Source organism: Myotis brandtii, unplaced genomic scaffold, assembly GCF_000412655.1.
Source record: "Myotis brandtii unplaced genomic scaffold, ASM41265v1 scaffold276, whole genome shotgun sequence".
Taxonomy (NCBI): domain Eukaryota; kingdom Metazoa; phylum Chordata; class Mammalia; order Chiroptera; family Vespertilionidae; genus Myotis; species Myotis brandtii.
Genome location: NW_005360509.1, coordinates 2,565,294 through 2,579,308, shown reverse-complemented (window position 1 = coordinate 2,579,308; position 14,015 = coordinate 2,565,294). Strand labels below are relative to the sequence as shown.

The 14,015-nt window shown below is 38.0% G+C and overlaps 1 protein-coding gene and 1 long non-coding RNA gene across 4 annotated transcripts in view; one reads left to right on the top strand and one right to left on the bottom strand.

The window, feature by feature from the left end:
* LOC106726514 overlaps positions 1-4,838 on the top strand; it is an 8,381-nt gene extending 3,543 nt beyond the window's left edge. Inside the window, exons 2-3 of the long non-coding RNA XR_001362588.1 lie at positions 1,951-1,956; positions 4,753-4,838. This is a non-coding gene — a long non-coding RNA (uncharacterized LOC106726514). The remainder of the gene's footprint in view (positions 1-1,950; positions 1,957-4,752) is intronic.
* Positions 1-14,015, bottom strand: part of LPIN2 (lipin 2) — an 88,740-nt gene that overhangs the window by 30,235 nt on the left and 44,490 nt on the right. For all 3 annotated transcript variants that reach the window (XM_005868743.2, XM_014541681.1, XM_014541682.1), the window contains 2 exons: positions 8,384-8,479; positions 4,759-5,060 (listed from right to left, as the gene is read on the bottom strand). In XM_005868743.2, coding sequence (XP_005868805.1) covers positions 4,759-5,060; positions 8,384-8,479 — 398 coding nt within the window. The remainder of the gene's footprint in view (positions 1-4,758; positions 5,061-8,383; positions 8,480-14,015) is intronic.

The following is a 14,015-nucleotide window of genomic DNA, read 5'->3' as shown; positions in this document are numbered from 1 at the left end:
AATACTGATCGCTACCAACAACAAATAATCAATTTGAACCATGCTTTGATCATAAAACGACCAGAATGGGCCAGAAGACATGGCAAAGTAATTTTGCTTCATGATGATGCACCATCGGACACTTAAAACCCAGTTAAAGACTTGTTAAAAGATCTTGCTTGCCTGGGAAGTATTAACCCACCCACCGTATTCACCAGACCTTGCTCCTTCAGAATACACTTGTTCCAATCGATGGCACATGCACTTTCTGAGCAGCACTTCAAAACATACAAAGAAGTGGAAAATTGGGTCTCTGAATGGTTTGCCTCAAAACAAGAAAAGTTCTATTGGGATGGTATCCACAAATTACCTGAAAGATGGGGGAAATGTGTAGCTAGCAATGGACATTACTTTGAATAAAGCACTTTTGAGGTTTCTCTTGAAATTATCCTGTTTTCTTTGATTACAAAATCCGCATTATTAACCTGTACATCTGGTATGTCCACACATCCTCTGGAAGGACAAACATGGCTTTTGTACTATATTTAAGCCGAAAGTCCAATTTTAGGAAGAGACAGAGGTTCATTAGGTACAGCTTACACTAAGCTCTGTGTAGTTTAAAACTCCAATTTCCATCAATTGAGTTTCTTCTACCTTGTGATATAGTAACCTGCTTTAAAGAATGATGCTGTCTTTCATTTGCCTCCTTCAGGAGCCTTAATTAACCTTAATTCTGTTATGAATGAAGAGAGTTTAAATAGAATGGTATCTATCAAAATAAAATAATTTATTTTAGGTATCTTCTCTAGAAACAGAATTTCTTTCCTAAGTGGTAGGAGCTGAGGAGGGTAAGATATTTAAAAGTTGCAAATTCCACCCAGCTAGTGTGGCTCCGTGCTTGAGCATCAGCCAATGAACCAGGAGATCATGGTTAGACTCCTGTCAGGGCACAAGCCTGGGTTGTGGACTTGATCCTCAGTGTGGGCATGCAGGAGGCAGCCGATCAATGATTCTCTCTCATCATTGATGTTTCTATATCTCTCTCCTTTCTTCTCTAAATTCAACAAAAATATTTTTTTTAAAGTTCCAAATTCCAATACCATATAGCTCTAGGTCTCACTACTGCAAAGACGGTAGACTTTCTATTCTTTTTTCTTTCAGATTCTTTAACGTGTCACTTAATGTGATGTTAATACTTTTGACCCTAAATATCTTCATCCAAATTATTTTAGAATCTAAATAATGAGCAGAAAGGACCTTGCAAACCATGTAGCTTAATTCCCTTATTTCATAGATTAAGAAAATGAAGGCCTGGAGTGATCAGGAAGTCGCTATTCCACAATCAGAAGTTTAACTGCTTCAGTCTTCTACCTTTTATCAGCTTAGCGCTTATTTCAGTATATGACCTGAACTTTCACAACTGTTACATCTTGTCTTTTCAAACTCCTAATATCTGTTGGCTGCATAATTAAGCAGATCCTGTTTTAAGGAAATTTCAGGAAAGTGTTCCTCCAAGTGGTAGCATCTATGATTCACTGGTACCTACAGAAAAGGCAAACCACTAAACTCATGAAAATTGTTACAAGGCCCTAGTTTACATGCATTCTGATATGCCAAGCAAGCAAGGTTGTTGTTTAAATAGAGAAGCTGGCAACCATGTCACTGTAGACCAAATCAGTACACTAACATATTTGGTTGATGCAGCCTTTCACACAATCTGGAAAAGAAAGGCATTCACCAATATTTTTGTCAAGTGTCCACCTGCAGCACTCATTTACAAAATTCCTTTAGAACAATAATTCTTGTGCATCTAGTAGATGACTTCGCATATGTTTCAGAAATGTTTTAACTTCCCAGGTTGGTACTATGCTGTTTTCCTGAAACTAATATAATATTGAACGTCAACTGTAATTGAAAAATAGAAAAAAAATAAAAATAAAGCTGCAGGTTGTTCAGGAGTTCTAAACTTAGTTCTATGTTATACAAAGGACTTTGTTGAACACTCGTCAACAAAACTTTGAAGACGAAAGTTTTACTTCAGGATCCTTCCTGGTGGATCTTAGAATTTTAGTTGGCAAAAACATTTCCAGGAATTAAGGCACTTAAGGGATTATTAATGCTAATCCAAATAAAATTTAGATGCATGTGTATTTTGAGTTTTTTTGTCAAAAGAATACATTTCCTGCCCACTACACATTTTAATATAAATAAATCAAAACTTTTAAAGGAACTGTTTACACTGTTGTTAATAGAACCAAAATCAAATAATAAAAGATCTCAAAGGGTCTCCTAGTATATTCTCTTAGGAAAGGAAAAGACAAATAACCCTTAAGAGACTGGAAGCAGGAAGAAAAGAATAAGAGTCTCTTTTTAAGAAACTATGGTACTCTGTATTAGCTTAAAGTTCTTTGGGACTTTAATTAAGCTCTTCCCAGCTAGTGTTTTGACACTGACCAAAAAAAAAAAAAAAAAAATCAGCTGAATTATTTTAAATTTTTTTTAGGTATAGTTTACACTGGTCTGTAGAGTCTAAAGTACTTTTTGCTTTCTTCTGTTGTTTAGTTGTAACAGAGGAATTCTGTATTCTAGGAGAACTGAAATAAAAATCTACAGTGTGGGAAGACTGAGAAAGAAAGTCTCAAATATGGTAGTTGAGTAATAAAAGATCGGCAGAAAAGGAGTTCATATATTAAAAATTACTATCACATATAGAATTTTTTTCCAGAATTTACAACCCAGATTTTAAAGTTTTGGAAAATAAGTTAACAGTTTTGCCAAAAAGGGATTATTATACTATGTTATTCATTAACAGAGTATAACTATCCTATCTAATAATAGACAAAGATTGAAATTGACCATACCTTCGCTATGCCTCCCATTGGCTAATCAGTGAGATATGCAAATTAACCGCCAACAAAGATGGCGGTTAATTTGCATACGTAGGCGCGAAGTGGCCGAGTGAAGACTGAAGGCAGCGCCGGCCGGAGCAGCGAGGGCTGTGAAGGCAGCTCCGGCCGGAGCGGCACCGGTTTTCCTCCAGCACCCGGGACCCAGGCCTAGTGCATGAATCTTTCGTGCAACAGGCCTCTAGTAATACAATAATAGCACTTTTTTCCTGACTTGACCATTTAAAACAAAAACTTGGTCAATCAAGCATATACTAGGTCACAACAGAATTTACAATTGGTATATATTTGGTTTCTATAACTAGAGACAGAAATTATTTTTCATGAAGAGAACTTTAAAGCACTATTTTCCCAGGAAGTAGGGCATAATCTCTTTTCAGCAGCTGAGAACGAAGGATACAAGTGGACCAGCACACATGTCACAATGCCATCCTCCCCCACCCCAATTCTCATAAAAGATTTGAAAATTTAGGGATGCTTGTGGGCAGCAGCTTCTTGTTCAATGGTTACCAATGAAGATAAGCACCCCACTGACATACCTATGATCCTTCCTGTGCCAGTGCAACCACTGAGTATAAAAGGTGAGAGATAATCTAAAAATACAATCTTGAATGAAAAAATACATGTCCTACCCCAAATTGCTACCTTTCAACCTCAGACATTGCTGACTTGAAAACTGGCATCTATTTTGAGCTCTTCTAGTGAGCTGGTGAATAAGTAGTCATCAAGATTTCTCACTTAAAACAAAACAAAACCCTTCTTTCCTCTTTTAACTTACTAGGGTGTTTTTTTAAAATTTTTTAATCATTTTTTTATTTTTCAATTACAGTTGATATACAATATTATATTAGTTTCAGATGTACACCCCAGTGATTAGACATTATATATAACTTAGTGATCATCCCAGTAAGTCTGTACCCATCCTACACCATGCATAGTTAGAATGTTATTGACTATATGCCCTATGCTGTACTTTACATCCCCATGACTATCTGTAAAAACCAATTTGTATTTTTTAATCCCTTTACTTTTTTCACCTCCAAGCCTCCTCCTATCTGGCAACCAACAAAATGTTCTCTGTATCTATGATTCTGCTTCTGTTTTGCTTCGTTTCCTTTTTTTAGATTCATTTGTTGACAGATATGTGTTTATTGACATTTTATTGTTCATATTTTTTTTATTTTTTTAAAATATATTTTATTGATTTTTTACAGAGAGGAAGGGAGAGAGATAGAGAGAGTTAGAAACATCGATGAGAGAGAAACATCGATCAGCTGCCTCCTGCACATCTCCCACTGGGGATGTGCCCGCAACCCAGGTACATGCCCTTGACCGGAATCGAACCTGGGACCTTTCAGTCCACAGGCCGACGCTCTATCCACTGAGCCAAATCGGTTCGGCAATTATTGTTCATATTTTTAAATCTTTCCCCCCCCTTCTTCTTTTTAATAATTCTCAGGAATAGGTGAGATACCAAGCACAAGACCACTGGGTTAGGAAATAAATAGTCCTGATGTTTGTATCTGCGTACCCAGAGGTGAGTCACTAGTTCAGATCTTCTTTGAGACTTACAATTTATTTGGCTTTTGGAAACTTACTGGATGAAAAGACACACATTGCCAGTCTGTTTTAAATGATATTTGAGCACTACTGCAGGATGTCTGATGGCAAATTTTGTCGAGTTATGGAAAGAAAAAAAGAAAATGCCTTTCCTACTTGATTCCACAACAAACTGTCAAGGGGAAAAACAAGTCCAAACCTCATACTGTAGACCCATAAAAGAAACAGCTTCTCACTTTAGCTGTGTTCTGTTCGGAGCATGCATGAACATCTGGCATCTGCACAAAGAGCCCTCCCAGACTGAGAGTCCTACCTTGCTGACTGGGCCCCCTTGTCATCATCAGAGCTCAGATCCATATCCATAGTGTCTTCTGCAGCAGGGGAAACTGTCTGGTCTTCCTTTTTACTGTCCTGTTTGCATTTCTTTCTCCTTCTTTTTTTCTTTTTCACAGAACTTGGAGTAAAAACCGTCTCTGTTTCCAAGATGTGCGAGATGTTGGAACTCTGAGATGGTCTTTCCTTTCCAACCGATTTTACCAAAAGGGAGTCAATATCTTTAAAGAACTGATCTTCGGTAGGAATTGGTGAAGTGGCAAGGTAAGCAGGAAGTTTTTCCTTAAAGAGAACATAAAGAAAGAAAAGTTGTCCATGGCAAACTGGACAACCAAAATAATAATAAATTCTTTGCGTATCTAAATTTTCATAGTGGCAGAAACAATAGTCCCTGAAGGCAAGAAAGTCACACTGAACTGGGGCACTGCCCACTCTAAATAGGTCTTTACTTTATTGCACACAGCTTTATTAGCTCACTTTGGTCCACATAACTCAATATGTTTGGAGGAACCATTATGCCAAGACAGCATGGAACATGAAAGCTATAATTAAAGCAAAGCCAATTAAATTATCTGTAAAAAGAAATTCAAAGCAGCAGCAGATGAATTCCAAGGAAGTGTTACAAAGCATCTGTAAAGAACTTACAAAGAACAGTAAAAACGGACAAAGCAGAAAGCAAGGACAAAAATACCCCATCAGACAACGGACAATAGGACAGTGGTTCCCAACCTTTTTTTGGCCATGCCCCACCTAAGCATCTATAAAATCCTGATGCCCATCCTGTGACATATAATTCTTATTCAAAAAGTGAACTCCTATTCACGTGGAGGAAGCCTAAAAGGCCATTAACTTGGTCTAAACAAGCTTCCAAAGAATATGGCATCCATGAAAGAGAAAAATAAAAGAAGGAAAGGACAGTTAAAGTACTGAGGAAGAAATCACTAAGAAATTGTTAAAAAAAATGGTAACATGAAGTAACATGAAAAAATACCAAATAAAGTTTCAAAACATAATAGAGAACTGACATGCATAAATATGTCAAAATATACATTTATATACTGTATACGAGGCCCCTAGAACCATAAGAAATGCAAAAAATTCACTGTTAATAACTCATTCTCAAATTGGCCTCCTTAAAAGTTAAATTGCCCCCTCTTTGGGGTGTGTGCCCCACGTTGGGAACCACTGGGTTATGTGAAGTGAGAAACTATGGTAAAATTTATAGTTAATGCTTGTGTTTGCCAAATTAATTGAAGATGGAGGAAGATGATTATAACAGAAACAATACTCTGTAACAAATAAAATTAGTGGATTTTTAAATCGTAAAACATTTAAGATACCCTTTTAGGAATTAAAAAGAAGAAAATAAATCCCAACAATTATAAATAAACTCTTTTATTATTAAATAAATGATCAAGTCTGGTGTTCAGGAAATTAACTTCATAATCATTTGCTTCATTCTTTTATATCATGGAGGAAATGGAAGGTAGGTAACAGAGATCCAAATTAGCCTCATATAATTCAGAACACACTGTATGTAATATACTGAAAATAAGTGGGTTTCCATAATTGTTTTAAATCAAGCATTTGAATTTAGGTTTGGTAAATATATTACACCAAGGCCAAAGTTTTGTTTTCCCAAGCAAAATTTGTATTCACCAACAACACATACTTAGAGAGAAACTGCAATGATAGGATATTATCAAAGTGACAGGCTGTGGTCTCTGACATCCAGAGGTCTTTTAATTTAATGGTTTTTGTTATAAAGTTTACTTGTACTTTTTTTTTTACATGATAATTTCTTTATATGTATACTCCTAAACCGGCAGTCGGACATCCTTCTTGCAATCTGGGACCGCTGGCTCCTAACCGCTCACCTGCCTGATTGCCCCTAATCACCTCTGCCTGCTGGCCTGATCGCTTCTAATCACCTCTGCCTGCTGGCCTGATTGCCCCCTAACCGTTCCCCTGCCAGCCTGATCGCCCCCTAACTGCTCCCCTGCCAGCCTGATTGTCCCCTAACTGTTCCCCTGCCAGCCTGATCACCCCCTAACTGCTTTCCCCTGCCGACCTGATCGCCCCTAACCACCTCTGCCTCGCCCCCCCCCCCAACATGGCTTTGTCCGGAGGGACATCCAGAAGATGTCCAGTCTAATTAGCATATTACCCTTTTATTAGTATAGATATTTTAAATTGATTTCAGAGAGAGGAGGGGAGAGGGAGAGAGAGAGAGAAACATCGATGAGAAAGAAACATCTATCAGTTGCCTCCAGCACGCACCCTGGGGACCAGACCTGCATCCTAGTTATGTGTCCTGACCTGGTATTGAAACTGTGACCTTTTTGGTGCATGGGACAATGCTCAACCAACTAAGCCTCATGGGCCATAGTGATCTGAGATTTTATTCTTTACTAAAGGCCTGGTGCACGGATTCGTGCACAGGTGGGGTCCCTCGGCCTGGCCTGTGGGGGTTGGGCCGAAACCAGCTCTCCGACATCCCCCAAGGGTCCTGGATTGTGAGAGGGCAATTCTTGAGTGACACACCCCGGAATGGTGCTCCCTCCTCTCTGGTTCCGGGTATGTCACCTGAGAACCACAGCTGCCAAGTCATTGCAGCTCGGCAGCTCCTGGTGGTCAGTGCGTGTCATAGCTACCGGTTGCAGCGTCTGCCCCCTGGTGGTCATTGCACATCATAGCTACCAGTTGGACAGTCGAATGGTCACTTAGGCTGATAGAGAGATAGATGATGAAAGATTTAACAATGTGTTCTAAGAATTTTTTAAAAGATCCTCATTAAATCTATTAAGGATAGTTTACCACCAATTCAAATCAATGGATACAAAGGAGAGGAGGAGAGGGAGAGAGGAGAAGAGGGGTAGAGAAAGAGAGGGGGAAAGAGGGAGAGGAAGGAAAGGGGGAGGAGAGGGAGAGGCAGGGAGGGAGAAGGGGAGGGAGAAAGAGAGGCAGGGAGGGAAGGGGAGGGAGAAGGATGGGGAGAGAGGGAGAAGGAGAGGATGGGGAAGGGAAATGGGGAAGGGGGTTGGGGAAGAGGTGGGGGTAGGAGGGGGAGGGAATGTGTGTTGGTAAGGACAAGTTGTGCTCTCTTGCTTAAAGAAGCCAAGCATGCAGTAATTGCTTATAAAAGGTATAGGCTGATTTAATTCCCTTGAGACCATAATGAACTTCACTGTGACTATTCAAGGTTTGAGATACAATGTCCCAAATCAAAATGGTAAACTTGCTTTCCAAGTTTAAAGGTCACATTTGTACCAACACACACATAATCTGAAGAGATACACCTTGATTACTTAGGCAGAACTCATATGTATTCAAGTCAAGGTATAAACTGTAACAGACACTAAATAAGAAAGCTCATTAAAGTTAGAGAAAAAGATGTGCCTTTCCTTATTAAAACAAAGCAAGTATGAAGGCCTTCTGCATTCTCTCTGAACCCTGAAATCTGGCATGGAGAAAAGATCCTTCTCCACTCCTCCAGCTCCTTTCTGACGTACAACTAACCATGAAAACGGAATATTTCTTTTTTGGGATATGCACCAGAGGCCTGAATACAATGAATAAAGTGGATATGACCCACTAGAACTCACATATTCCTCTTCAGTCTCCTCCACAAAGAAAGCTTCTCCATTGTCACCCAATTTCATATGAAGATCCACTGCATCACCATTGATTTCTATATCAATCTAAAAGGAGAAACAAAGTGCAATTTAGCATTAAGAGTCTTTCATTCAGGCTAAACTAAGGCTAAATTCTGGGTTCTCAAGTCAAACTTAGTAATGAAGTTCCTAGAGTGACAGCCCCAGAGAAACAATGCTACCTGCCCCATATCCCACCCCTAAAAAACCCCAAACAAACCTTGGGGGATAGTGTGGGAGGGGATGGTAATCAGGGATTGAAAGAAAATGTTTTATCATCTATTTTTATAACATATAAACATTTTAAATTATTTAATTCCCAAATATCATAGAATAGGGGGAACATCATCATAAACAAACATCTGAGCACTTTCAGAGTTATAGCACAGGTATGTCTCCCTTTGCGCAGTTCAGATAAACACAAATTTCAGTTACCAATGTATGTTAACTGTGAGTAACTATAGAAAGTACAAATTTCACTGCCAGCTCTTCTGTCCACAAATCACTACATAAATAATAGATGCCCATCATGATCAATAACCTATCTTGTCACTATTTCAGTCTGTTGGTGACTGGTCCTCGCACTGTTACTCGGTTCAGACAATAAAGCAGAGTTGCGTTGCCTCCTTGTCTCCAGTGATAAACTCATGTAACATTTTATAAAAACGAATAATTGAAAAAGAAAACTGGCCAAGATCAAAGTGCAGTACAGAAAAAAAGAGTAATAGTATTAGAAGTAAAACTCAGATGAAATGTAAACAGTTATAGAGTGGCTCAGGTGGTTGAGTGTTGCCCCGTACATCAAAAGACTGCCAGTTCTATTCTTGATCAGGGCACATACCGGGGTTGCAGGTTTGATCCCCCAGTCGGGGAACATATGGAAGGCAACCTATCGCTGTTTCTCTCTCACATCGATGCTTCTTTCTCTCTCTCCCCTGTCTCCCTACCCTTACCTTCCTCTTTCTAAATATGTCTTTGGGTGAAGATTTTTTTTAAATGAAGAAGAAATAGCTGATGGTGGGAACAGTGACCCTGCTGCCATTCAAGAGACTCAAATGTGCAGCCCAAGGAACTTGGTGAAGGTGAGCTTATCCACAAATAGAAGGAAAGTGGTTGTGACGAAAAGATGAAGATGGTCCTGAGGAAAGTGACATAGGCAAAAAATTTTCAGGTTTAAGGAACTCTCAAAGATACTTCATGACATTGAAAGTTCAAAGGCTGAAAAGTTAGAAGCTGATTTAAACTTACAGAGTATTAATTAGGAATAAACTTAACCAAGGAGATAAAAGACTTGTACTCAGAAAACTACAGGACGTTAAAAAAAGAGATAGATGAGGATATAAACAAGTGGAAGAATATACCATGTTCATGGATTGGTAGAATTAACATTATTAAAATGTCCATACTACCAAAAGCAAGCTATAGATTCAATGCAATCCCTATTAAAATACCAATGGCATATTTCAAAGATTAAGAAACAAATACTCCAAAAATTTATATGGAACCAAAAAGACCCTGAATAGCCACAGCAATCTTGAGAAAGAACAACAAAGTTGGAGGGATCACAATACTAGATTATCAAGTTGTACTATGAAGCCACTGTAATTGCAACAGCCTGGTACTGGCACAAGAACAGGCATATAGATCAATGGAACAGAACAGAGAACCCAGAAATGAACCCCAACCATTATGCTCAATTAATATTTGACAAAGGAGGCAAAAGCATACAATGAGTCAAGACAGCCTCTTCAATAAATGGTGTTGGGAAAATTGGATCGTTACATGCAAAAAATGAAACTAGACCATCAACTTACACCATACACAAAAATAAACTCAAAATGGATAAAAGACAAATTTAAGTCGTGAAACCCTAAAAATCCTAGAAAAAACCATGGGCAGCAAAATCTCAGACATCTCTCATAGCAATATGTTTGTGGCTACATCTTCTAGGGCAAGGGAAACTAAGGAGAAAATAAACAAATGGGACTACATCAAAATAAAAATCTTCTGCACAGTAAAGAAACCATCAACAAAATGAAAAGGGAACCCACTGTATGAGAAAACATTTGACAATGATATATCTGATAAAGGGTTAATATCCAAAATATATAAGGAATGCATACAACTTAATAAAAGACAAACAATCCCATTAAAAAAATGGGCAAAGGACCTATATAGACACTTCTCAAAGTGGACATACAGAAGGCCAAGAGACATATGAAAAAATGCTCAAATTCACTGATCATCAGAGAGATGCGAATTAAAATGACAATGAGGTATCGCCTCACACCTGTCAGAATGGCTACCATCAACAAATCAACAAATGACAAGTGCTGGCGAGGATGTGGAGAAAAGGGAACCCTAGTACACTGCTGGTGGGAATGCAGACTGGTGCAGCCATTATGAAAAACAGTATGGAGTTTCCTCAAAAAATTAAACATGGAACTGTCATTTAACCTAGTGATCCCACTTCTAAGACTATATCCTAAGAAACACCAATCAGAAAGAATGCATGCACCTCTACGTTCATAGCAGCCCAATTTACAATAGCTAAGATCTAGAAATAGCTCAAGTGCCCATCAGTAGGTGAATGGATAAAAAAATGTGGTACATGTACACAATGGAATACTATGCAACAATAAAAAAGAAAGATCTCTTACCCTTTGAGACAGCATGGAGGGTCCTGGAGAGCATTATGCTAAGCAAAATAAGCCAGTCAGAGAAAGACAAGTATCACATGATCTCACTCAGATGTGGAATCTAATGAACAAAATAAACTGTTGAACAAAATAGATCCAGAGACAGAAGCATGGAACAGACTGTCGAATCTCAGAGGGAAGTCAGGGGTGGATGGGTAGGAAGAGATCACTCAAAGAATTTGTATGCATATATGCATAACCCATGGACACAGACAATAGGGTGGTAAAGGCCTGGAGTGGGGGGTGGGAGCAAGCTGGGAGAGGTCAATGGGGGGAAAAGGGGACATATGTAATACTTTCAGCAATAAAGATTTTTAGAAAATAAAAATTAAAAAAAAAGAATTTTTCAAGTTATGACAAATATTTATAAAGGTTATGGAAGAATCCTAATTTTTCTCGTTGATTATAAAAAATTTCTTTGCACAGTTTCAGCTTGTCCAGTCATTTTTATAGGTCTGTACTACCATGCAAAGTGAGGAGTGTTTATATATAATATGAACTACTATTATATCACTTAAAAGTAATTTAGTTGTTTATCTCTAGGCTGTGAATCAATTCTTTTAATCTGATAATTGTACAATAATAAATGAATACCAACTTTTAAAACTTTTATGAATAACCTTGTAAACTCTAGTTTTAGACTGTTAAAGGGATATAAAGGCAAACATATACAGTGGGACAAAAGTATATTTACAGTTGTTCATATGAAAAATAACACAATAACAAATAATACATGAATAAACTGTTTTCTCCTACTCATAACTGCAAACCTACTTTTGCCCCACCCTGTAGATAAAGACATGATATAAATATAAGTAGAATAGTCCATAATCTAAGTGTACTGAACTCTGCATGGTCCTCACTGGGAAAAATCATCATCAATAAACATCTGAGCACTTTCAAGTGTAGGAAGGGAAAGCTCTCTTTCCACTGGGGTTGCTGAGTTAATAAGAAGCAAGCCTGGAGGTACTGGTGGCCATCTTGTATTAGAATACACACAAAGGGAAGTGGAGCTGAGAGGTGGAGGGGAAGAGAGTTCTGATAATACCTTCAGAGACTCTAAATAGAGCCTGATTAATTCAAATGCCTCTGGACTTTAGTCTTGCAAACCAGTAAATTCCCCTTTTGCTTAAGCTAGTGTGAGGTGGATTTTTGTCATCCACAATGGAAACTGTCTTTCCTAATACACTGGGTTATTTAACTTTGATAAGTAATCAAATAATGTTTTGTGTTACAAAACAAAAATATATTTTAAAATATCAAGTGCAGTTTTACCTTCTGAAATTAAACTCCTGAGTTATGAAACGTCCTGGGAGTACTGTGTTGGTATTCTATCAAACAAAAACATACCAATGGCAGTGGGAAAATTATTTTCTCTAACCAGAGATTTTTAAGGTGATTATGATTTCACCTTAAAGTTCAGCTCATAGCCCTAGCCGGTTTGGCTCAGTGGATAGAACATCGGCCTCCGGACTGAAGGGTCCCAGGTTCGATTCCAGCCAGGGACACATGCCGGGGTTGTGGCTGGATCCACAGTAGGGGGCATGCAGGAGGCAGCCGATCAATGATTCTCTCTCATCTTTGATGTTTCTATCTTTCTTCATCTCCCTTCCTCTCTCTGAAATCAATAAAAAGATATATATATCTTTTTATATCTTTTAATATATATATTTATATTAAAGTTCAGTTAATTGGTGGTGGCATAATTGAAAATTGAGTCTTAGTTTAAAATCAATAAATTGCTTTCCCTAATCCAAACTGACCTAAAATAAGACTAATAGTTCATCTAAAGTGCCAGGTAATCTCAAGGCGGACATCATTTTATTGTTACAGGAAAGCTGTGTTTTGGTCAAATAGCCAAATTTCCTCCCAAAAATATCTTTTGAGTTTCTGGGATATCAAGCCAGGAGTGGAAAAGAAGAAATTAACATATTTAACACAATGTTTTGTGTAACCTTGTACAGAAACTGTATTACTCTCTTAGAGGCATACAGCATGCAGAAAAAGGTATCTTATTTGCCCAGTCATCATTTGAGATGCACAAATGCTTATCTATTTATATAAAAACCCTGGGTGTAACACCCATCACAACCAAAGCTTGACCAACTGGAAGGAAGTCAGTCCTGCAGGGGTTGCTTTAGCAATGGCTGCACCCTCCCCAAACTGTTTCCTGCGAAGGCGAGGTTTGAGGCAGGAACCGGCCCTCGGAGTGTGGAGGCATATCTTTATAAACTAGAGGTCGTGGTGGTACTGTTTTACCCACAGAGTCTACAGGAATTGCTGTAAATTTACTTCTCGGTGGAAGAACCTTTCATTCCCAATATAAATGACCAATTCCATTAAATGAAACTTCAATTTCTAGACTTGATATAAACAGTGAAGTTGCTAAAACTATTAAAAAGGCCCAACTTCTCATTATTGATGAATGCACCATGGCATCCAGTCATGCTATAAACACCATAGACAGATTACTAAGAGAAATTATGAATTTGAATGTTGTATTTGGTGGGAAACTTCTCTTTCTTGGAGGGGATTTACGACAATGTCTCAGTAGTGTACCGCATGCTATGCGATCAGCCATAGTACAAATGAGTTTACTGTAATGTTTGGGGATGTTTCAGAAAGTTGTCTCTTACAACAAATATGAGATCAGAGGATTCAGCTTATAGTGAATGGTTAGTAAAACTTGGAGATGGCAAACTTGATAGCAGTTTTCATTTAGGAATAGTTATTATTGAAATCCCCTGTGAAATGATTTGTAATGTATCTATTATTGAAGCCACCTTTGGAAATAGTATAGCTATAGATAATGTTAAAAATATATCTATAAACATGCAATTCTTTGTCCAAAAAATGAGCACGTTCAAAAATTAAATTAAAAAATT